General features: G+C 42.2%; 1 protein-coding gene across 3 annotated transcripts in view; it reads left to right on the top strand.

Moving 5' to 3' along the window:
- Window positions 1–22222, top strand: part of ARHGEF3 (Rho guanine nucleotide exchange factor 3) — a 313634-nt gene that overhangs the window by 154392 nt on the left and 137020 nt on the right. For all 3 annotated transcript variants that reach the window (XM_027523864.1, XM_027523863.1, XM_027523866.1), the window contains one exon: window positions 13144–13206. In XM_027523864.1, coding sequence (XP_027379665.1) covers window positions 13144–13206 — 63 coding nt within the window. The remainder of the gene's footprint in view (window positions 1–13143; window positions 13207–22222) is intronic.

The raw sequence follows: 22222 nt of genomic DNA, 5'->3' as shown, positions 1-22222 counted from the left end.
ATAAGGGATTTGATTTAGGTCATACCTGAATGGCCTAGTGGTTTTCCCTATTTTCTTCAATTTAAGTCTGAATTTGGTAATAAGGAGTTCATGATGTGAGCCACAGTCAGCTCCTGGTATTGTTTTTGTTGACTGTATAGAGCTTCTCCATCTTTGGCTGCAAAGAATATAATCAATCTGATTTCGGTGTTGACCATCTGGTGATGTCCATGTGTAGAGTCTTCTCTTGTGTTGTTGAAAGAGGGTGTTTGTTATGACCAGTGCATTTTCTTGGCAAAACTCTGTTAGAGTTTGCCCTGCTTCCCGTATTCCAAGGCCAAATTTGCCTGTTACTCCAGGTGTTTCTTGACTTCCTACTTTTGCATTCCAGTCCCCTATAATGAAAAGGACATTTTTTTTTGGGTGTTAGTTCTAAAAGGTCTTGTAGGTCTTGATAGAACTGTTCAAGTTCAGCTTCTTCAGCGTTACTGGTTGGGGCATAGACTTGGATTACTGTGATATTGAATGGTTTGCCTTGGAAACGAACAGAGATCATTCTGTCATTTTTGAGATTGCATCCAAGTACTGCATTTTGGACTCTTTTGTTGACCATGATGGCTACTCCATTTCTTCTGAGGGATTCCTGCCAGCAGTAGTAGATATAATGGTCATCTGAGTTAAATTCACCCATTCCAGTCCATTTTAGTTTGCTGATTCCTAGAATGTCAATATTCACTCTTGCCATCTCTTGTTTGACCACTTCCAATTTGCCTTGATTCATGGAACTGACATTCCAGGTTCCTATGCAATATTGCTCTTTACAGCATCGGACTTTGTTTCTATCACCAGTCACATCCACAGCTGGGTATTGTTTTTGCTTTGGCTCCATCCCTTCATTCTTTCTGGAGTTATTTCTCCACTGATCTCCAGTAGCATATTGGGCACCTACTGACCTGGGGAGTTCCTCTTTCAGTATCCTATCATTTTGCCTTTTCATACTGTTCATGGGGTTCTCAAGGCAAGAATACTGAAGTGGTTTGCCATTCCCTTCTCCAGTGGACCACATTCTGTCAAATCTCTCCACCATGACCCACCCGTCTTGGGTTGCCCCACAGGCATGGCTTAGTTTCATTGAGTTTGTGGTCCTAGTGTGATTCAGTCCTGTCCAACTCTGAGGGTTATGGACTGTAGCCCACCAGTCTCCTCTGTCCATGGGATTCTCCAGGCAAGAATACTGGAGTGGGTTGCCATGCCCTCCTCCAGGGGATCTTCCCAATCCAGGATTGGACCCGAGTCTCCTGTGCTGGCAAGCAGGTTCTTTACCACTAGCACCACCTGGGAAGCCCCTCTCCATAAGTAAATAGTTAGATTTGTTGTTCAGTCACTAGGTCATGTCCGACTCTTTGTGACCCCATACTGACTGCAGTATGCCAGGCTCCTCTGTCCTTCACTATCTCTTGCAGTTTGCTCAGATTCATGTCCATTGAGTCAGTGATGCAATCTAACAACCTTATCCCCTGCTGGCCCCTTCTTTTCCTTTCAATCTTTCCCAGCATCAGGGTCTTTTCCAATAAGTTGGCTGTGTCACATGGCCAAAGTATTGGAGCTTCAGCATCAGTTCTTCCAGTGAATATTCAGGGTTTATTTCCTTTAGGATTGACTGGTTTGATCTCCTTGCAGGAATAGAAGGAATTCTCAAGAGTCTTCTCCAACAGCACAATTCAAAACCATCAGTTCTTTGGTGCTCAACCTTCTTTATATAAATGTGTGCATGTGTGTATATACATATGTATTAAATAAATTTATATATCATATATTTAAATAAAGATTTATGTTATATATTATGTAATATTTATATATTATATATTTAAATAAATTTATATATTACATATATATTGAAATTTATTTTATACATTTATATATACATATATATGTATATACTAAATACCTACAAGAGTACTTATTTTATATATTTATATACACATAAATATGTATATACTAAATACTTAACTATGAGAGCAATTACAATTACTTTCACACAAGTATAGTTGTCAGAAGAAAAAAGTTTAACATGGCAAAATATATTAACTCCTCCACCATTCATAAGCTTGCCAACTGTTACAACAATGTATTTCATAACTGTTTTTTTTTTTTTTTTCTGGTCTAGAGTCCAGTTCAGGATCATGCATTGCACTTATTGCCACTTGTTCTTTGGTCTTCTTTAATCTGGAACAGTTTCCCAGGCCTGTTTGGTGTTTCTTGATTTTGACTCTTTTGAAGAATAGAAGCCAGTTAGGTTGTACAGTTTCCTTCTCTGTGGGCCTATTAGATGTTTTTCATGACTAGATTCAGAATTTGCACTTTAAAAATATCTAGAGTGATGGAAGAATGCCTTTTTTAGGCTGTGCATTTATTTTTCACAGTTCAAGAGGTTTGGAGGACCAAGATCAAGGTGCTGAACTATATGGTGTCTGGCAAGGAGCTTCTTCCTGATTTGCAGACAGCCACCTTCTTTCTGTGTCCATAAATGACAAAGAAAACAATCTTCTCTTTCATGTCTCTTCTTATAAAAGCACTAATCCCATTCATGAGAGTTCTGTCCTCACCACCTAATCACCTCTCAAAGGTCCCACCTCCAAATACCATCACATTGGGAGTTAGGGCTTCAACAAGGGAATTTGGGAGATTCAAACATTCAGTCCGTAACAGGAAAGGATCAGTTAGGGCTTCAACAAGGGAATTTGGGAGATTCAAACATTCAGTCCATAACAGGAGAGGATCAGGTGCAAGTGAGGGTCCTCATCAGACAGTACCAGGGAGGCCTGAGCCTTTGCTTCCACAGTTAGTCTTAATGAAGCCTCTGGACTGAGGCTCTGGCTATTAAATTGGAGGTCCACTCAGTCCTTTCTGTGTCTTGTACAGGGGACAGCCGATGCAAAGGTCATTCATCTTTAAATTTTTTCCCAGCTTTATCTTTAAAAACTCATGTAAGATGACATTCCATTCTTGTTAAAGTATATAAATAAAGGCTTACCTGGCTTCCCACAAAGTTAGGTTGATGGACCGTTTTTATTCCGTGGCTTAAACCCGCCTCCTATTCCACTACTCGGTTTTAGAAGCACAGAGTTGTGTTCAGCACGTCTTAGGTTCAGTACCCTAGAAGCAGACCTGGGTACAAGTGCAAGTAGTTTATTTGATCACTAGAAACACTGGTGAGGGACTGAGGAAGAGAAACAGGGTACGGGGTGTGATCATGAATAGGTTAGCTCTGTGAACACCTGGGGCTCAAACCTGCTGGGGACTTCTGGGAGACTGCACAATATGGGAGACTACATGAAACTTTGCTGCACTATCGACTCAATCTGGGGAGCTTCTGGAAACTCCTGAGGTTCAGAATCTGCAGATGGCAAGAGCCAGTCCCTGGGAGCTTTTTAAACTCCTCTAGTGTTTCCAGTGTATGGTCAAAACTGAGAAGACTGTATTTCAGAGTTGTCCCCTCAAGCTTTAGGAAGCTGGAGTGTTTACCTGCCAACTGCAGTTCATCGCAGGTTGAGGGCTGCTCTTGGTGACATTAACAGCCAAGCATTTCTGGCCTGTAAAAAGCTGAGGCATGCCAGGGAATGGTGATTGCCCAGGGGACATGGGCCAACAGTATCAGCTACTAGCTGGATATGATATCAAATCCTGGCTTTGTCCAAGCACTCTTAGAGCAGTTTTAATCATGTCATTTAAACTCTTTAAGCCTCAGTTTCCTTCTCCTGGTGGCTCAGATGGTGAAAAATCTGCCTGTAGTGCAGGAGACCCAGGTTCGATCCCTGAGTCAGAAAGATCCCCTGGAGAAGGGAATGGCTACCCACCCTAGTATTCTTGCCTGGAGAATTCCATGGACAAAGGGGCCTGGCAGGCTACAGTCCATGGGGTTGCAGAGTCAGACGTGACTGAGTGACTGAACACTTTTCCTCGTGTATAATAACTTCTTTGTCCAAGCTGTGAGGATCAGATATAATATATGGAAAGCACCCAGCATGCAGTGAATTCTTAACAGATCTTTGTTTTAAACCCAGCAAGTGGAAAGAGGGAGGGGAGGAAGGGACTACTTGAAGCATCCAGAACATGCCATAAAGCAATACAGATTGTGAGTTCTAATCTGGTATAACACCAGATAACACCAGATAACACCAAATAGTTCTACTAGGGAAATTTTTCTTTATTTAAAGGAATGCTATGATGAGTTGTCAGGATATACACAGTGGCTGAGCAGCTGCAACCCATTTCTCTGGCATGTTCCATCTCTGCTGTGTGTGCCAAGTTGTCCCCAGGAGTAGTGGATGCAGAAACCAGTAGTCGAAGGGAAATTGCTCTTCCTATAGATAAACGCCTGCCTGCTAGTATTTGGGGACACCACTCAGGAATGCATGGGGTGCTGTGGCTACAAAGGCATTACCAGCACTGAGGTCTGTCCTGATAAGAAAAGGCAGGAGTCCCAAGTGAAGAAGTGAGAACTCTTCTTGTGAAATCAGATTCCCAATATTATCATGAGCAATAAGCACATTTGAGTCTGAATTGTACAGTTGGACCATCTGAGTTCCTTGGTTATGTGGAGTAATTCTCTAGAAATTAAGCAATTTATTGGGACATTCCCTAAACTGTATGGGTTTCTATTTTTATTGATAAGGGCTTCAGACAGTTCTGTGCGGGAATAATTTTAATACATAAGAGTTCTTTATGCTGGTAAAAGTAAGTGAATTAACAAATAACGGAGGAATAGGGAGGCACCAGTGATAACAGTGTATAATGAACCACAGATTGTGGCTAAGCCACTTCAGTGCCCCTGAGAGCAGAAGGAAACAATAGAAAACAATTACAGTAATTGTTAGAAGGCTTAGGGGGAAAGTGCTCTGTTTAATTAGGTTTTGTGCTTCTTGTCAGATTCCATCATTGGCAACCTTTATGAACATGAGCCTCCTTTCCCACCTCAGATGGGTGCGCATAATGGAGTTTGTCTGGAGCAGTCTATCTGGAAAATATATTTGCCAGTGCTCTGCCCTGGACAGACAAGTTTTCTGTCTTCTCTCCTGCTCCTTTGGCCTTGAATGTTTGGAGAGAAAAGTGGTCTGTAAATGTTCATGGGATGATCGTGAAACTGGCTGCTCTCAATTGTCAGGGCTGGTGGTGACCCTGGCAGGTTGTGACACCTGGTGGTGACCCCTGACCTCTCATCTGCCTGGTTGAACATCTTTTCCTTCCCTTGGGAGAGGAAGACCTTTCCTTGGTCAATGTGACCTTATCTCTGCTTCCCAGCAAGCTAAAGGCCAGGTGTTCTGAGGCCAAAATCAATCTTTGGGGGTTTTCCTGATTTGCCAAAATCAAGTCAGTGGGTACACTCTTGTACATGAGTGGAATTTTATCCGTGTTTCCCATTCCCCCCCCAATCCTGGTGCCATTCCTGCTGTTACTGCTGCTGCTACTAGTGATAACCAATGCTGAGAAGTTGCTGTGTGACAGGCATTGTGGTGAGCCCTTTACTCACACTGATCTATTTGACGCTCATGATATCCTTAGTTATTTTATAAACAAGGAAACTGAGGTTGAGAGAGGAGAAATTATGTGCTTAAGGTTCTATACCATGCGGCATGACGAGGACATGAACCTACCAAGTCTAACTTCAGAGCCCACAGTTAATGGCATCTGAGCACAAAATCGTATATTATGTTGTGCTCAGTTGTATCCTACTCTTTGCTGTGCTACGGACTGCAGCCTGCCAGGCTCCTCTGTCCATGGGATTCACTGGGAAAGAAAACTGGAGTGGATTGCCATTTCCTTCTCTAAGGGATCTTCCTGACCCAGGGATTGAACCCACATCTCCTCCAGCTCCTGCGTTGCAGGTAGATTCTTTACCACTGAACCACCACTTAGTTAAGATTTATTTACCAGCGGCTCAGGGAGCACCATGATTTCCAGGTTTTCTACCCCGTGAGCACATTAAAGAGTCTAGGGAAAAAAAGATCATGGTTCCTGGATGCTGGAGAAGGGAGGCTGTTTTTTAAAATAAGGTATTAAAAATTGAGCAGGGATTCCCTCTCAGTTTTTTTGCTCAGCCCTGGAGCTGAGACAGAGGAGAAATGAGACGTGGATCCTCTCCTGCTCAAACTAAAGTTTAGTGAGTCAAGTTCCAGCTAAGGACAAGTACAAGAACATAAAATCCTTTTCTAATCTCTCCCTAAAGAAGGCGCAGATGAAAGGCCTCATCAAAGCCTCTGAAACCACCAAAGCTGTTTGCCAGCAAAGAGATAAATCAGGAAGGTTTGAGATCTGGTTTGAATTTAATAATTACAAATGACTAATCAGGGCACATTCGCTGTCAAGTCAGGAGCTGTACTGCCTCCACCAGTGCATTTCTGCTGCTCTGGTCACTTGGTTATTAAATAGAAAAGCCCTGTGATTAAATCACAGGACTGTTCCAACACTAATCAATTAAATCTCGGTCATTTAAAATTAAGTCAGGCCTTGCACTTGCCCTGCCTCTGTGACAGAAGTGGGAACCACACACTGCAAACGTGACTGAAGGTATCCAGAGAGCATCCGTTTATAGTCCTATGTGATGTGGGTACTTAGAGGAGGGTCAGGCTGCATCCCAGGTAGGATTGCCTCCTCCACCATCTCTAATACCCACATCTTCTTTGCCTGCCTCTCAACATCCAGTAACAACAAATCAGCAGTGACAATAGTAGTAATAGTGATTATGATAGTAACCACAGAAGCAATAATAATTACCATTTTTTAATCTCTCGCCATATGGCTGGCCCTGTTGTAAATATTTTATCTGCTTTAATCCTTCAAATAAGCCCATGATGAAGAAATCAACGTTTATGGAAATATATCATAGACACTTCCATATCTCACACACCTGGAACCTGCCTGGCCCATAGTTCATCCTCTATAAATATTTGTCGTGTGACTGAAGTGATAGAGAGCATCAGTATCTGTGATACACATCAGTTGCTGTGGTAAGATCAGAGCAAGGAGAAGTGATGGATCCTGAACTCAATCTGTCTCATTTATTCTCTTTGTTTCCTTGAGGTATGTAGGTAAATGTCTTATGAGCCTTTTTATATTGTTCTAAGGCACATATTTTTTAAATGTAAATTTACTTTATGTGCTTCTCTGATGGCTCAGGTGGTAAACAATCTGCCTGCAATGCAGGAGACCCGGATTCAATCCCTGGATTGGAAAGATCCCGTGGAGAAGGGAATGGCAACCCACTCCAGTATTCTTGCCTGAGAAATCCCATGGACAGAGGAGCCTGCCAGGCTATGGTCCTGGGGTCGCAGAGTTGGACATGACTGAGCGACTAAGACTTTCACACTTCCCTTCACATTTTTTATATTAATTTAAATAAATCACACTTTGTTTTTAAACAATATAAAAAGAGAAGTAGCACTGGATGGCGAAAGGATCAGTGGTTTGGGAACCAGCAGTGGCACCCAACTCCAGTACTCGTGCCTGGAAAATCCCATGGACGGAGGAGCCTGGTAGGCTGCAGTTCATGGGGTCTCGAAGAGTCGGACACGACTGAGCGACTTCACTTTCACTTTTCACTTTCATGCATTGGAGAAGGAAATGGCAACCCACTCCAGTGTTCTTGCCTGGAGAATCCCAGGGATGGGGGAGCCTGGTGGGCTGCCGTCTATGGGGTCGCACAGAGTCAGACACAACTGAAGTGACTTAGCAGCAGCAGCAGCAGCAGCAGCAGCTGGTATAGAGAAAACTCCCCTCTCCAGCATTTGCTAGTTTTGTGACCTTGAACAAATCCCTGAAGCCTTCCCACGCTTCAGTATTCTCTGTAAAATGAACACCAGCATGCTCACTGAGGCCAGGCTGAGGAGAAGCTGGAAAGGAACAGTTCTTTAAATGGTGAGCACAGTGAGTGGCTCATAGCAGACACCCAGTTCCTGCACCTACTTCTCTCCACCCCCACTGTATATCTGAGAGTGATTCTCCTCTGCTTCCAAGACTCAAAACCTCAAAGGATCCCAAGATTTGGGTCTAGAGAGACTGTAAGCTGAGCCTAATAAGAATCAGACAGGCTTAGACCTGGGACCAGCTCTTCTGCAAATCCATCAGCTGAGGACAGGTAGGGTCACTGCTCTTGGCAGAGAGCCTTACCCGGAACCACAGAAAAACACTTGTTCCCAGACCATTTACTGATGAGATTTATGTGTCTGCCTTGTGCTGTCAGAAGGTAGCCAAGCCTAAGAGGAGGTGGTCACAGAGAGGCCTGGAGAACAGTGATGTGCTGTGAAAGTGGATGGTGTCACCAGGAATGAGTCTCAGAGTCCTCCCCATCTGTCCAGAGAGACCTGTATCTCCATTAGAACTCAGATCCACATGTACAGAAGACTTTGCCCTGTTGCAGATTAACAGAGAGCCTCCTGGTCGGTTTTTGAGCCAAGAAGCATGAGGTTTTTCCAGCACCTGAGCACCTCTAGAAAGCATCTCCATGAAATATGTAGCCTGCAGGGTTAAGGAATCAGACGGTATACGCTAGCCCTTTGTTCCCGTACATTCCCTTCTGTAACTGCTTTTCCTCCCTGACTCAGATAGGTGTTCAGAAAAAGGGTTCAGATGCCAAATCAGGTCGCTTATGGTTGGATTCAGCCAGCTGTTTCATTTCAGTTGGGCTGTTATCAATCCTGGACTCGTTGCTCCTGAAGCACAGAGCCTGGGTGTGCATGGTGTTACTCAGGGAAGTGCATGCTTGCTGCCTAGTCATGGATGTGCCTCACCCTTGAACAGACCTGACACTTCTTCTCACATTAGGAGTGAAAATCACCAGTGTTCCACTTGGACCAACGTCTGAATTTTTTTTTTAACTTATTGTTAAAATTGTAATTGTTAAAAGTTGTCATTTTTTTAACTTATCTGTATAATCTAAGGAAAATAAATGCCCCTGCTGGTTAAGAAAAAGAGTCTCTTATTTGAAAAGCAAAAATTATAGCATGAACTTGCATGTTTTGAGTCCCCAAGGAAATTTGAGGTTGAAGAATTTTAGCCTTCAGTGATCGTTGCTTTTGAGGTTTTGATTTAATTTTGGCAGCCAGGTGGTTAGCGGAAGGGAAGGGTGTCGCCCCAAGAACACGGGCCTCCTTTATTTATTCTTTTTTTAGTCACTCATTCAGAGATTATTCATTGACCTGCTGCTCAGCACAGGACGCTGGGGTTTTAAGTTATGCACTCAAATCAGAGAGCCCAGACTCCAGCACAGTCCCTGGGCTCACCCACGGTGCACTGTTTTTCATAGTTGAAAGGGAAGTGGACTGTGCATTCGCCTCAGTGACTGGGACGAGAATAACAGGGTGGGTCTCTGGCTCTTCAAACAGGCTGAGAACCCATGAGACCAAGTATGTAAATGCAGGTGTTTGAGACACAGAGTTCTTCCTCCCTCGGAGCTGCCCCGGGTCATGTCTCCATGACTTCTGACACGCACGGAAGGGTGGTGCTGGGCTGGTGGAATGGGTACCCGTTTGTTCCCCTCCACCGTGCCCTCCTTCCCCGAAGTTGGATAATAGTGAAGAAGACAAGCTTCTCAAAGGCAGCAAAGTCAGAAGTATCAACAACAATAAGAAATGAAGAAACACTCTTCTGGGGGAGTTGGCTAGGTACCAGGTACTGTAGCCTGTTCTAAGAATGTGATCATGACAGACCAAATCCTGCCTCTGTGTGCTTGCGTCTCATGAGAAAGTCAACCCGAAAACAGAAAATTAAAGTATCTCTCTGAAGTGAGTCTCTCCTGCTGGTCTCTGTCTCTGCAGCTTGTCTGAGTCATTCACGGCAGAGATCACAATCTAAAATATGTTGTTTTCTTTTTATTCCCAGTTAGTGGGAAGGGAGCATGCCTGGCTCGTTCGCTGCTAGATCCTAGCACCCAGAGCAGGGCCTCGCACATCGGAAGTGCTCGGTGAACATAGCGAATGAGCACATGACCTAGTGACCCTGTGACGTGTTTGCACTGGGCCCAAAGTTTAAACTGCAGACTCCTTCTGTGTTGCTGACTGTGGTCAGTTAACACCCTGTGCAGTGGAAATTGAAAAGAACACCCACTTTGATAATCCATGCAGATTTTACTTTGTAAAATGGGTGGGTTTCTTAAGGAGATCTTTCTATCCCAGGTTAACCGGCTGTGGCTTACTTTAAAGGCCACTAGAGGACTTTTGTCTTCTGCATTTGGCTCTTGGTACATAGAAGCATCTGGGGTTAGTGATGCTTAGGAGGCTGTGTTCCAACCCTCAGTGGTATATTGAGTTGGTCTGGAGAGGGCTGCATGCCCATGAGAGAAAGAGCCTCTGTTAGTGTCCTCTGTCCTTCACTAGGGTGGGATTTTGGGGGTAACAGGCCACTGTAAATGTGTCATGTTGACAAAATCATTGAGCCCTCAAAATGGACCTGCAGCATCATAAAACTCTGTAATCTAACAACACCAGGTAGCGGCACACATCTCTGTAGCTTACAGTTTGGGTAAACCTGGGAGCCAGCATTTATTGTGCCGTTACCATGTGCCAGCCGTCATTCCAGGTCCTGTATACATATCTTCTGTAATCCTCAGGACAGCCTGACCTGGTGGTTAGTGACCACTTTACAGATAACACCCCAGAGCCTCCGCCCTCTCATGGGATTTCCCAAGATTGAAGGTCTAATTCTGTAGCCTCCCAAGGCAAGAGAAGCCAGGCTCAGGAAATGGCATAGGTTGTCCTGGGTGGCAGGGCACCAGCGCAGATTTCCCTACTCTTTTACCCCAGCACACGTTACTGATTGATTGCAGCCTTCCCTCACTTGCTGTGCTGTGAAATCCTTCTCAATACAGCACTCAAGGGAGACACTGCCAGGCATTCCGAATGGCAAATGAGTCATAACCTGTTTGCCAAGTGTGCTTTAAATGGGGTGTGTGCGTGTGTGTGTGAAGGGTTTTGCCCTAGGAATTAGAATCTTGGATTCAGGGTATTATACCATAGCCATGTAACTTGGGAGCCATTTGTTTATCTCTCCTAACTTCAATTTATTTACCTGTAGAATGGTAATACCTTGCCATACTCACCTCCAAAAGTCACCATATAAATACACCATATAAATACTCAATGACACCACAGTGCCGCTTTTAATTGTAACTGAATGATGAATCAGTATGGGTCATGTCCCTACACAAACATGAAGCAGCACCCCCCCCGCAAATGACAAGCAGCTTTCAGCATCCTCTTGGGACTCCCCCAAAGCCCATGAGTGGAGTATTTGGCTCCCTAACAATCACCAATCACATGGTGAACTTGTTAGGGAAGATTCTTGGATATTATCTCAGAATGGCTGATTGAGGATCCTGGCTCCTAGCATTGGATCTCTAAATTCTTCCACTGCTCAAGTGGAATGATGTATGGGATCTAGCACTCCATACTCTGTATGGAACCATGTTAACCTTTAGGATTTGAAACATCTAGGTAGCTGGTGACGGAAAAGAGGCCCCAGTCTCCTCCCCATCTGTGTCAGGCAAACTCTTAATTCATTCATCAGACCTGTTCAAATGCCTCCTCCTCTGAGAAAACACCCCCAGCTCCCACCAAGGCCAAGCTGATTACTGCCTCACTGTGCTCCAGAGCCCTCTAGCCCACAGGCTGAGCACTTACTGTGCACCAGGCACTCTGCTGTGTGCTAACACACATCACTGTATTTACTTCTCCCTGCTGGAGAATAAAAGCTTATGTTACCACCTCCATCTTAGAGTTGAGAAAGGGTGACTCAGGCAAGTGAAGTGACTTTCCCTAGGATAATTGGATCTTACTGCCTTATAATCACACCAGAGTCTGTGTCTCTTACAGGAATATGATAATTACGTGAGTTAATGTGAGCTCCTTAACTAGAGAAGTTGCCAATCTCGGCATTCCTGGGAGCAAACACAGGACCTGGTGCATAATAAAGTGAAAGTGAAAGTGAAGTCGCTCAGTTGTGTCCCACTCTTTGCGACCCCATGGACTTCAGCCTATCAGGCTCCTCCGTCCATGGGATTTTCCAGGCAAGAGTGCTGGAGTGAATTGCCATTTCCTTCTCCAGGGGATCTTCCTGACCCAGGAATTGAACCCTGATTTCCTGCATTGCAGGCAGACGCTTTACTGTCTGAGTTACTAAGTCGTGCATAATAGGTGCTCAACAAATCTTTGTTGAGCTAAAGAAATAATAGAAGAGTTATAGTGAGATAGCCAAGGACAGATAAGGACTGGGTGCTTTCCAGCATCTGCCTGTGTTCACACTCATCATCTAATAGAGGAGAAAGGGCAGGAGGTGATAAACTTCTCTGAGGGCTGAAGGCTCCAACTGTCTCTCATACCACTCCACTGTAACCTCATACCAGGGATTCCGGTCAGTCGGCAGCTTTCTGCCAAGTAGGGGACTTAGCAAGTCACACATTAGAGACTCGAGAAATACTTACTTGATTGGTTAGGCTAGAGATGCAGAAGAGAAGTAAATGTGTCTCTGAAGAGCTTGATTGTGTTTGTGAATGGAATTTCTTTTCTTTTTATACAGAGGATAATACATTTTTCCAACCCCATAGACTTCCATGGTCATAAGTTCATTTCAAATATAGTTTTCTTCAGTTCCAATAGTGACTCTTCTGAGTCTTAGTGTTTATGGCTCTAAAATGGGAAGGTTGGAGATGTCTAAGGTTCTTTCCAACTTTCTGGTTCTGTGATGACATCAGCACCCTGGATGAAGTTTAGAACAAATTTAACTTACACAAGTACAAAGCAGCGCTAAAAATGGAATATCTTTAAGTGAATTAGATTATTTCCAGTCTCATGTCTTCTTCCATGTTAATAAAAATCTGAACTCTGTGTCTAAATTTCTAAGTCTTGTTATACAGAGACATTTAGAAGAAAAGAAACTATAAAGAGAAACAAACTGTAGCAGCTTGACTAAGAACAATAATGGAAACAAGTTATCCCAGAGCTTAATCGTTTCCTGTAATTTCTTAGGCTTTCTTAGAACTCGGTCTAAGGTTTTGCATAACATGGTAGAAATGATAAGGATTACATGTGCTATTTGATTGCATTTTTTTCTTTCCTTAATCAAAGTCATAATCCTTGTTTACATTTGAACTTTGTTTTATTATTTGTTTCACAGAGGAAACGGAAGCAGAGCACCCAGGATGAAGATGCGGTTAGCCTTTGTAGTCTCGATATAAGTGTAAGTACAGTCCTTCCTACATCCCCTGCCATGGGAACACCTCTCATCTCTGAATGTATTTGTTAACATGCTATGGGCTTTAGGTGGGCTCCCAGGATTCAGTTACAGAGGTTGGGATCTTGCGGGGAAATGTTAAAATTTTTTTTTTTCATTTTACTGGAAGAAGCTGTGTGGCCAGCTTAAACTTCCAAGCCACTTGTTTATTGCTTGTCTCATAAAATGAACGATGAAATCAGTGCATCTGGATAGAATCTAGATAAAGGCCGCTGTGCCGCGTTAGAGACTGAGTACTAAAGGTGTGTCCCCTTCGGAGGAAGTTGGCAGATTGGCCTGACTCAAGCCACTGCATGGCTCAAAGGCCAGAAGAAGTGTCTGGCAGCATGGCTGAGGGAATGGCTTTGGTTTCAGCAGCTTAGTTTGAATGAAGATTCTATACTTAGATTTGTATGACACCTATCTTCTCCTGTTTTCTCATGAGGAAAAGACTTAACAGAATTGTTGTGAGGATCACACAAAACAATCAAAGTGAGAGTACCAACTGCATAGCCTGGTACATAGTAGACACTCACCAAATGTTAACCTCACTATATTTTCCTTTAAAAGCGGAAGTTTGCAAAAGATGTTTGAGTGACCTAGTAACTGTGCTAGTGATGACAGAAGTCAAAAGCTTTCTTGGATTTTTTCAGGCCCACATCTTTGGGTGCTGAATTTCAGTAGTTTTCTTTGTGTGGCCTCCTTGTCTCCCCAGTGACACAGTTGGGGAGGCTCCCCGGGCAGCTGGTGCTCTCATTGTCTAGGGCCGGGGGGTCAGGGTTCTGGCCTCCGCTGTACTCCCCATGTCTGTTCATCGTTCACACTCCCTGGAACTTTAATCTTCATGCATGCATGGTGGATCCATCTGACATTAGGGCCTGGTCCTCCTCCTCCACAGACACTGCAAAACCCACTGTTGTGAGATGAAGCTTCTATGCTAAGAATTAAGAACTGGATCATGGTGCTGGCTCTGTCTGTAACTAATGATGTAATGTTGGGCAAGTCAGTTCCTCTCTATGGGCCTCATCTGTTTAAAAACAATTTTGAGATACAGTCTTTAAACCATTGTAAAAATGTGAAGCTCTGTTGAACACAGATTACTGGGTTCTCACCTGATAACATTTGTTTACCCATATAAGCAATGCTCTCTTAGTTATTTTTAATTGCGGCAGAGTTTTCTATGATGAACATAGCTGTGGTGGAGGGAGCCTGCGCTAGCTAGGTAAATGTATTCACACATCTTTATTTACCACATGGTGTTTGTTCCAGTCTTTAGCCCATCATATTGGTGGGTTGGACCAGTTTATTCTGTTGCTATGGTAATAGGACAAAAAAGACGATGTTATTCTTGCTTACTGGAAGAAGCTGTGTGGCCAGCTTCTTCTTACTCATTGAACCTTTTATTGTTGACAAGTGAAGTCTTTGAAACTTTCTTTATTGACAACGAGTTTTTTGGTGTTAGCAAATGTTTTTAATTTTGTGGCAATTATTAGAATGATTGGTGTTCAGAATATATAGAGCCCTTAGCCGTCATATATCCAGTCCCCTCAATTTGAAAATGAAAAAGTAGAAGCCCAGGGAAGTGTAGTGATTTAATAAGACTTTAACCTAGATCATTTCTAAGATCATTCCTCATCCTATGTTTTTTCCTGAACTATGTTTATTTTTCAGAAAAACACGTCTCTAGAAGCTTTATTCAAAGAACTACTAAACTCTTTTATATGAAAGGATTATTTGCAATCATGAGTTCTGATTTGGTTTTCATGTTGATCGGCATCCATGAGCTTACCTTCTGATCAGAGTCATCTAAGCTCATATAATGAATTATTTGATGTCTTTTCTCCTTATGCACATAGAAGGCGATGGCACCCCACTCCAGTACTCTTGCCTGGAAAATCCCATGGACGGAGGAGCCTGGAAGGCTGCAGTCCATGGGGTCGCTAAGAGTCTGACATGACTGAGCGACTTCATTTTGACTTTTCACTTTCATGCATTGGTGGAGGAAATGGCAACCCACTCCAGTGTTCTTGCCTGGAGAATCCCAGGGACGGGAGCCTGGTGGGCTGCCATCTGTGGGGGTCTCACAGAGTTGAACATGACTGAAGTGACTTAGCAGCAGCAGCAGCTCTTTACACAGCCACAAAAGATACATCTCCCTCCCTTGCTGTATCTCTTAACCATATCGTATCATGTTTTGTCACAGTAAAGAGACTTTCATGGAAGAGTCTACCTTTATGCTTAGGGATTCACCTGTGGCCAAACTCCTTTCTGATTTCTCTGTTATTTTTTCCTGTTTCTTGGCAAACAGATTCCAGAACCTGGACAGTTTCCTCCAAATATTATCATGTGATATTATAATCATTATAAAGCTTAAAAGAATCCTAGAAGCTGTTGGAGGACATGAAAACTGGTGTTTTGCAAGTTTACTGACAGTCCAGGCTGTACAGAGATGATGGGGTATGTGGCAGATACACATGTGGCCATAGAGGAAGTACTACTGATTTTCAGTGCCTTGCACCTAACAGGTATTTGGTAGAGACGAGTTGAATGAACTAGTGGATAGAGCCACTCATGAGAAAATTGTAGCCATAAAGGCTGCAATGTCTGAGTAAATATCTGAGTCCCATAAATTAATAAATAAATGGCTTTGTAGTCTCCCCAAAGGTGCTTTTTAAATGGTGATGTTCAGTAGAATCACAGCAGCATTAATGAAGAGTTGTTTTGAGCCTATTTCTATGTGTAGTGGAAAGTATCTGAAAAAAAGGTGGGTTCCAGTGGATGACTCACACCGGAAGATGTGAGGGCTTGGGAAAGTAATATTAGTAACTCTCAATTTTGATTCCACTTCATAAGTGGAAAGACGGTCACCAGATGTATGCTTGAACATGAAGTTGCTTAACTGGGGACAGGGATCTTTGGGGGTCAAGTTTCCATTGAGTCCTAGCCCAATGCTGTACAATGAGCTCTTCATAAATACTTATTGGTTAGTGAATTTTAACAACAATGAAAAGAGTGGATCTTCCCAGTGTGTATGTGGAATTCAACGCATGTACCCCCGTTCTAGAAATATATCTGTGGCCTAAAGTTGGGAAGTATTAACACAAAAACTTTCCCCTTTTGATTAAAAGCACATATTGGTGTCTGAGTGTGGATAACACCAAATATTCTCGTTGATATCTTGCTTTATTTTAAAGCCTCAGATGACAATTCTGGTACGTGCCTGCGAAAGGATTTTCCTTCTGAACTCCTCTGCAACCTCCTATTGAACTTGAACTTAGAGACCAAACAGGAGTGGGTAAGCTAAGGAAAGAGTGTCCCTTACAGAACAGGGATCCTGTTGTTTGAGGGCCGGGTGTGTCATGGACTCTTGAGAATCTGATGATAGCACTGGGCTCCAGACAATTTTACAAGATTGACATATGATTTTATGGGTCTCACAGAGCCCAGCCAACACCCCAAGTGAGGAATTCCTCTTAAAAAGGAAACTGGAAGGGTCCTAAGGCATGGTGACGTATCTCCGCAGAATTATTCTCCCACCCTCCACTTCCAGCACTTGGTGAAAAATGAATTGTGACTGGAGAGTCCACACTATTGGACAGTATAATTGGTCTCAATTTTTTTCCCACCACTTTACGCAGTCCACTGGCTGAGCCCCTGGCTTCCTGGCAGGATAAAACACAAACTATTCCAGAGGGGGGGGAAAAAGCAGACTATATTTTTTAACACTTTTGAGAACAATTTGCAGAGTGGAGAATGCTCCCAGAAGCCGCCTACAAATCTTCTCTCACGTCAGAGGATATGAGTGGGATGGTTTCAGGGACATTGCTTCCCCAACAGCACTTTTCTCGTTTGAATTCGAGGGGGCGAGAGACTCCCGAGTAAAGAGCTGGGTTTCATGGTCCCTCAAGCAAGGCACTTGGCCGAAGAGCCAGGTGTGACCCTGATGCAGGGCACTGCTTAGCATCAAACATCCTTTATCAAAAAATATACAAATGTTGGGATAGGCCTAAGAACAGTTTCCAATGAAGAAACAGTGTAAAAGATAAAAAGGAGTATATGTTCTTTGTTGCAGATTTGGAAAATGTGAGCACTAGAATTCACTATACTCTTACCTCAAAGTAGTGGCTACATTTTAATGTATTAACTTTCTAGAGTTATATACACACTCACTTAAAACTTTTCAATTATGAAATATTTCAGGCAAAGTGGTATAAAGGATAATGTAAAATTCCAGGTAGCTACCAAATGCAACTAAAGACATGTGCCCTTAACGACGCCACAGGCCCTTAAAAAAATCCCTTGCTTTGCTGTGTTTAATGTTTATTGTTGCCTTCCCTTTCTATAAACTTGCTATGTACATGTAGCCCTAAATAGCACATATGTTATCAACTGACTTTTAAAGTTTATGTAAGCATGCAGTTTTAATGGTGATCATAACACATATTAATTTATTCCTGTATTTTCCATTTACTATATTGAAATCGTGTCACCACAACCTGAAACATTCTTCAATAACATTATTTTAAATAACCATACTTTGTCAAATGGATGCACCAGGTTTATTTAGCCAGTCTTTCCTTGGATAGTTAGATAAGTTGCAGTTTTTTTACTATTACAAATACCACTGGTGGGCATCCAAGAATATCTTTGTGTGATTCTTGTATCAGTAGGATAAAATATAAATTTCCTGGCTAAAAGGGAATGAATATGTTTTAAACCTGTTCACAGGTTTATACTCCTTCTGGCAGTGAGAGGTAGAAATTCAGTTCAGAGCATTTGAGCCTCTCTCATGTGGAAACTTGGAATGGGAGATTGTTCTCAGTTTTCTTTCCCACATTCTCTTTCAGCTATATCGCTGGTCCCTTGCTAAGTGTGGCTTTATGTGGGACATTTGCTAACCCCACTCTTTGGCAGGAGCCCCTCCTGTTGCCCTTTCAGAGCCTAGGATCTCTAACCTGGCAGGGAGGGACTGGTAGTGGTAGAGTTGGTGGTGGGGCATCCTTTCCATGTGGCGGGGCTTCCCCACAGGAGCAGGTGGCTGAACTATAACTGGGGTTGGGATGAGACCCATTTAACCCTCACAGCAGTCCTCTGATCATGGATGTTATCATACCCTTTTTGTAGATGAGAAAACTGAAGCTTGGAGAAATAAGAAATTTGCTCAAAACCCCACGTTCTTGTAGATTCAAGGCCGGAAGAGCTGGCTCCCACAGCTTCTCCATGCTGCCTCTAGCACAGGAAGGAGAAAGCATTTGACTCCAGGGCTTCTGGTGATGGATGATGGACAGGACGTTGAGCTGGTGTTTTTGGCAACCCAGCTTTGAGGTTTATGACCATGCACCTTCAGAGTACTATAACCTGTGCTTTCCAATTACTGACCCTGTTACATGGATGCTCAGCGCACAAGAGTTGACACATGAGAAGGGGGAAAAGCTTTCCTATCTCAGTGAAGCTAAATGACGTTTCTTTGCTAGGACGTGTTAAACCAGACACGAAACAGCAGCAGGATTATTTTATCTCTGCTCAGCAGAGTCCAGATAATTACAAAAGATACCATTTCTGTGGTTTTGTTTCTCTTGGTCTGTTCTGGAACTTGCTAACTGGGGAGATTAGCCTTGCCCTGACCAGCATGAGGCCTTGATGAATTATGTGGGAGATTTTAATAATGCTCTTATCACCGAGGAGACCAGGCCTGCCCCTGAGACTGGGTTGTCAATAGCGCATATTTATATTTAACCTGATGGATTTTTTTTTTTTTTCTGTTTTGGAATTACGATCTGGTCTTGCTGCCTGTGAAATTATCTGGGCCTACAGTAGTGGAGATCCTGTGTTGAGTCTCAACCCAAATCTCTGATGGCAGATCTACTCATTGTTGACATAGGCACATTTTGTCTTGCTGCTGTTACTGTTGTTTAGTTGCTAAGTCGTGTCCAACTCTTTTTGTGACCCCATGGACTACAGCCCGCCAGGCTCCTCTGTGCATAGGATTTCCCAGGCAAGAATTCTGGGATACATGGGAATTCCTAGGCATCTCCTCCTCTAGGGGATCTTCCCCACCCAGGGGTTGAACCTGCGTCTCCTGCATTGGCAGGTGTACTTACCTTCTTTATCTTGCCTTTGGCCTAATCGATTAGGCTGTCAGTGGTTGTCATTTCACAGTGTATTCACTATGGTCTTTTGTCTTTGATCCACCTCTTGAAAAGCACAGTGACAAAGGAATTCCTGGGAGCTTCGGGACATGCTCTCAGAAGCTGATCATGGGACAAAGTGTCAGTCATCATCATTTGTCCCCCTTCAGTGACGCCCATGGGGCCTAGGATTATTGAGGGATCCTGTATTCTGAGTATACCTAGTTGTTTGAATTTGTCATCAGAATTACAGACTTTGGAAGTTTAGAGATTAATCACATTCAGTTTCTCCACCTGTAACCTGAAATCATAGCAGTGTCTTGCCTTAGAGTTATAAGGATTAAAATAAGTTAATTCATGTAGAGCATATAGTACCTCGCCCTTGGTAAGCACAAAATACACTAGCTATTGTTGCTGTTGATTTCATAATACAATATTGATTCTGTGGTTCAATTTGAAGATGTCATTGTCACAAATGTTCCATACATAGAACTGATTATGAAATTAAAAAAAAAAAACAATATAAAGAGATGTATACAAGGAGTTTTATTACAGTGTTTTAAAATAATAGCCTTAAGCTGGAAACAGCATGAGTGAGTAAATTATATAGAGACTTGTAAATGTATTGCAAAATAGAAGTGTAACACGTGATTACAGAGCACATAACTATGTAAGTTACACCTCTAGATGGTTATGTATATGTGTGTCCACTTGAAGGAACACTCAGGGAGGAACATACACTACATTGTGGGTAGTGGTTACGTTGGGAGAATGGGTTTACAGGAAGGGGTGGTTGAGTTCCAGGGGTTCTTAACCTTTTGCATCTTGTGAAACCTATGAACCTCCCCCCACCACCAAGACTGTTTAGATGTGCTTAAAATACAATATATGATTAGAACAAAACCCACTTTTACTGAAATATAGTTATCAAAATATTTAAAAACAAAATTGTGGTAAGAGTTACATATGTGCTTAATTAGTGCATTAAGTAACAAGATCTGGCAACAAATCCAGCATCTCATACACCTTCCATGAAATGATAAGAGTAAATGATATTTTGAAATACCCTCACCAGCCACACTGTGATTTGAAAACACAGTGATTTTTATGGTGACCACGTCATGGGTCTGCTAGTGCTTCTGTGATTTGTGGTCTCCATTCATAAAGGAAGTGCTAAATTTCACTTGTTAGTAAAATTGATCTTCAGTGGGGTTTTTTTTCCATCCAAGCTCACAGATGCTCTGAATTGAATCCATGCAATCCTTGGGCTTCTGAGGATTTTAGATTAAGAATCCCTGTTTAAGACACTCAGTCTGTTATGATAAGCTTTGTACTGTATTACTTTAGTACTTCAAATGACTAAAATTTTTTTTAATATAATAAATATAATTGATTTTGACCTGCTGGTATATGAGGTTGTTAGTGTTTTAAAGGAGGGAAAATAAAACATTACATAAAATTAAAGGATGGGGATAATGATGATAATGTTGTTTTTAGAAAGACTTTGCTATAAGCATTAAATCAGTTCAGTTCTCAACTCTTGATGTTTATTTAGGTTTTTCTTTGAGACCAGCTTAGCTTTTTTAAATAAATGACTTAACTCACCCCAGTACTTTAGTATAAGACCTTTTATGCTTTTTCTGCTATTGAAAAACAGTTTTAGGGTAGAAAAATGTCCTTGTTTTTAAAAGATGAATACTGAAGTATTTAAAATGTCATTATATCTGTAATTTATTTTTGAATATTTTATTATAAGTTGTAAAGTAAATATTTTTAAATAATTTTATTTTTAATTACACATGTAACACTGCTTATATATTCCCACAATTAAAAAAAAAATCAAACAAGAGAGGTAGAACTAACAACCCATTAACCATCCATGGTCCCACTTACCTTCTTAGGTATAATCTGGTTATTAATTTAGTCTCCTCCCAGATATTTAGGTATATAGATAGATAGAGCTACAAAAGTGAGTTTGCGGTGGCTTTGTAAAGATGTGTTGTCATTTTTTTTGTTTTACTTTGCAATTTGCTTTTCTTCTTTTAAATTGTCTGTTTTTTAGAGCAGTTTTAGGTTCACAGCAAAATGAAGCAGAAAGTGTATGTCCTGTGCCCCTACACATGTGCAGTGTCCCCCCGGTGTCAACATCCCCCACCGGAGCGGTACAGTGTGACAGCAGATGACCCTACATTGGCACATCAGTATTAGCACAGTCCACAGTTTACATCAGGGTTCACTCGGTGTACTTTCTCTGGGTTTTGACACACTTGTAGTGACGTATCCATTATGGTATCTTCAGAATAGCCCTGAAGATGCTCTGTGCTCTGCCTATTCATCTCTCTCTCATCTCAGCCCCTGGCAACCACCCAACTTTTTACTGTCTCCATAGTTTTACCTTTTCCAGAATGTCATACAGTTCTTTTCGGACTGGCTTCTTTAACTCATTAATAGCCATTAAGGGTCCTCCAAGTCTTTTCATGGCTTGAGAGCTCTTTTTTTTCTTTCTTTAATCACGGAAATAATATTCTGTTGTATGGATGTACCATAGTTTATTTATCCATTCGCTTAGTGAAGGGTATGTCTCATTGTTTTAACTGCTGCTTATTTTTGCACGAGACAAATGGGTCATAATTTATTTTAACAGCATTCTCCATTGAGGGGCATTTTTGTTGTTTCCAGTATTTCCCAGTTACAATGACCATCCTCATATTCCAGAGCAAGTAGTAAGGTAGATGCAAAAAAGTACCTGTGTGCACTGGTTACTTTAAAGTTAATATGAATAATATAAGTTTCCATTTTTATAATTCAAATTTTTGTGCACACAGGTAAAAACCAAATTGTTTCCAAATGCAGAA

This window comes from Bos indicus x Bos taurus, chromosome 22 (genome assembly GCF_003369695.1).
Source record: "Bos indicus x Bos taurus breed Angus x Brahman F1 hybrid chromosome 22, Bos_hybrid_MaternalHap_v2.0, whole genome shotgun sequence".
Taxonomy (NCBI): domain Eukaryota; kingdom Metazoa; phylum Chordata; class Mammalia; order Artiodactyla; family Bovidae; genus Bos; species Bos indicus x Bos taurus.
Note: the sequence above shows the minus strand (reverse complement) of the source record. Positions and strands in the feature narration are given on the sequence as shown.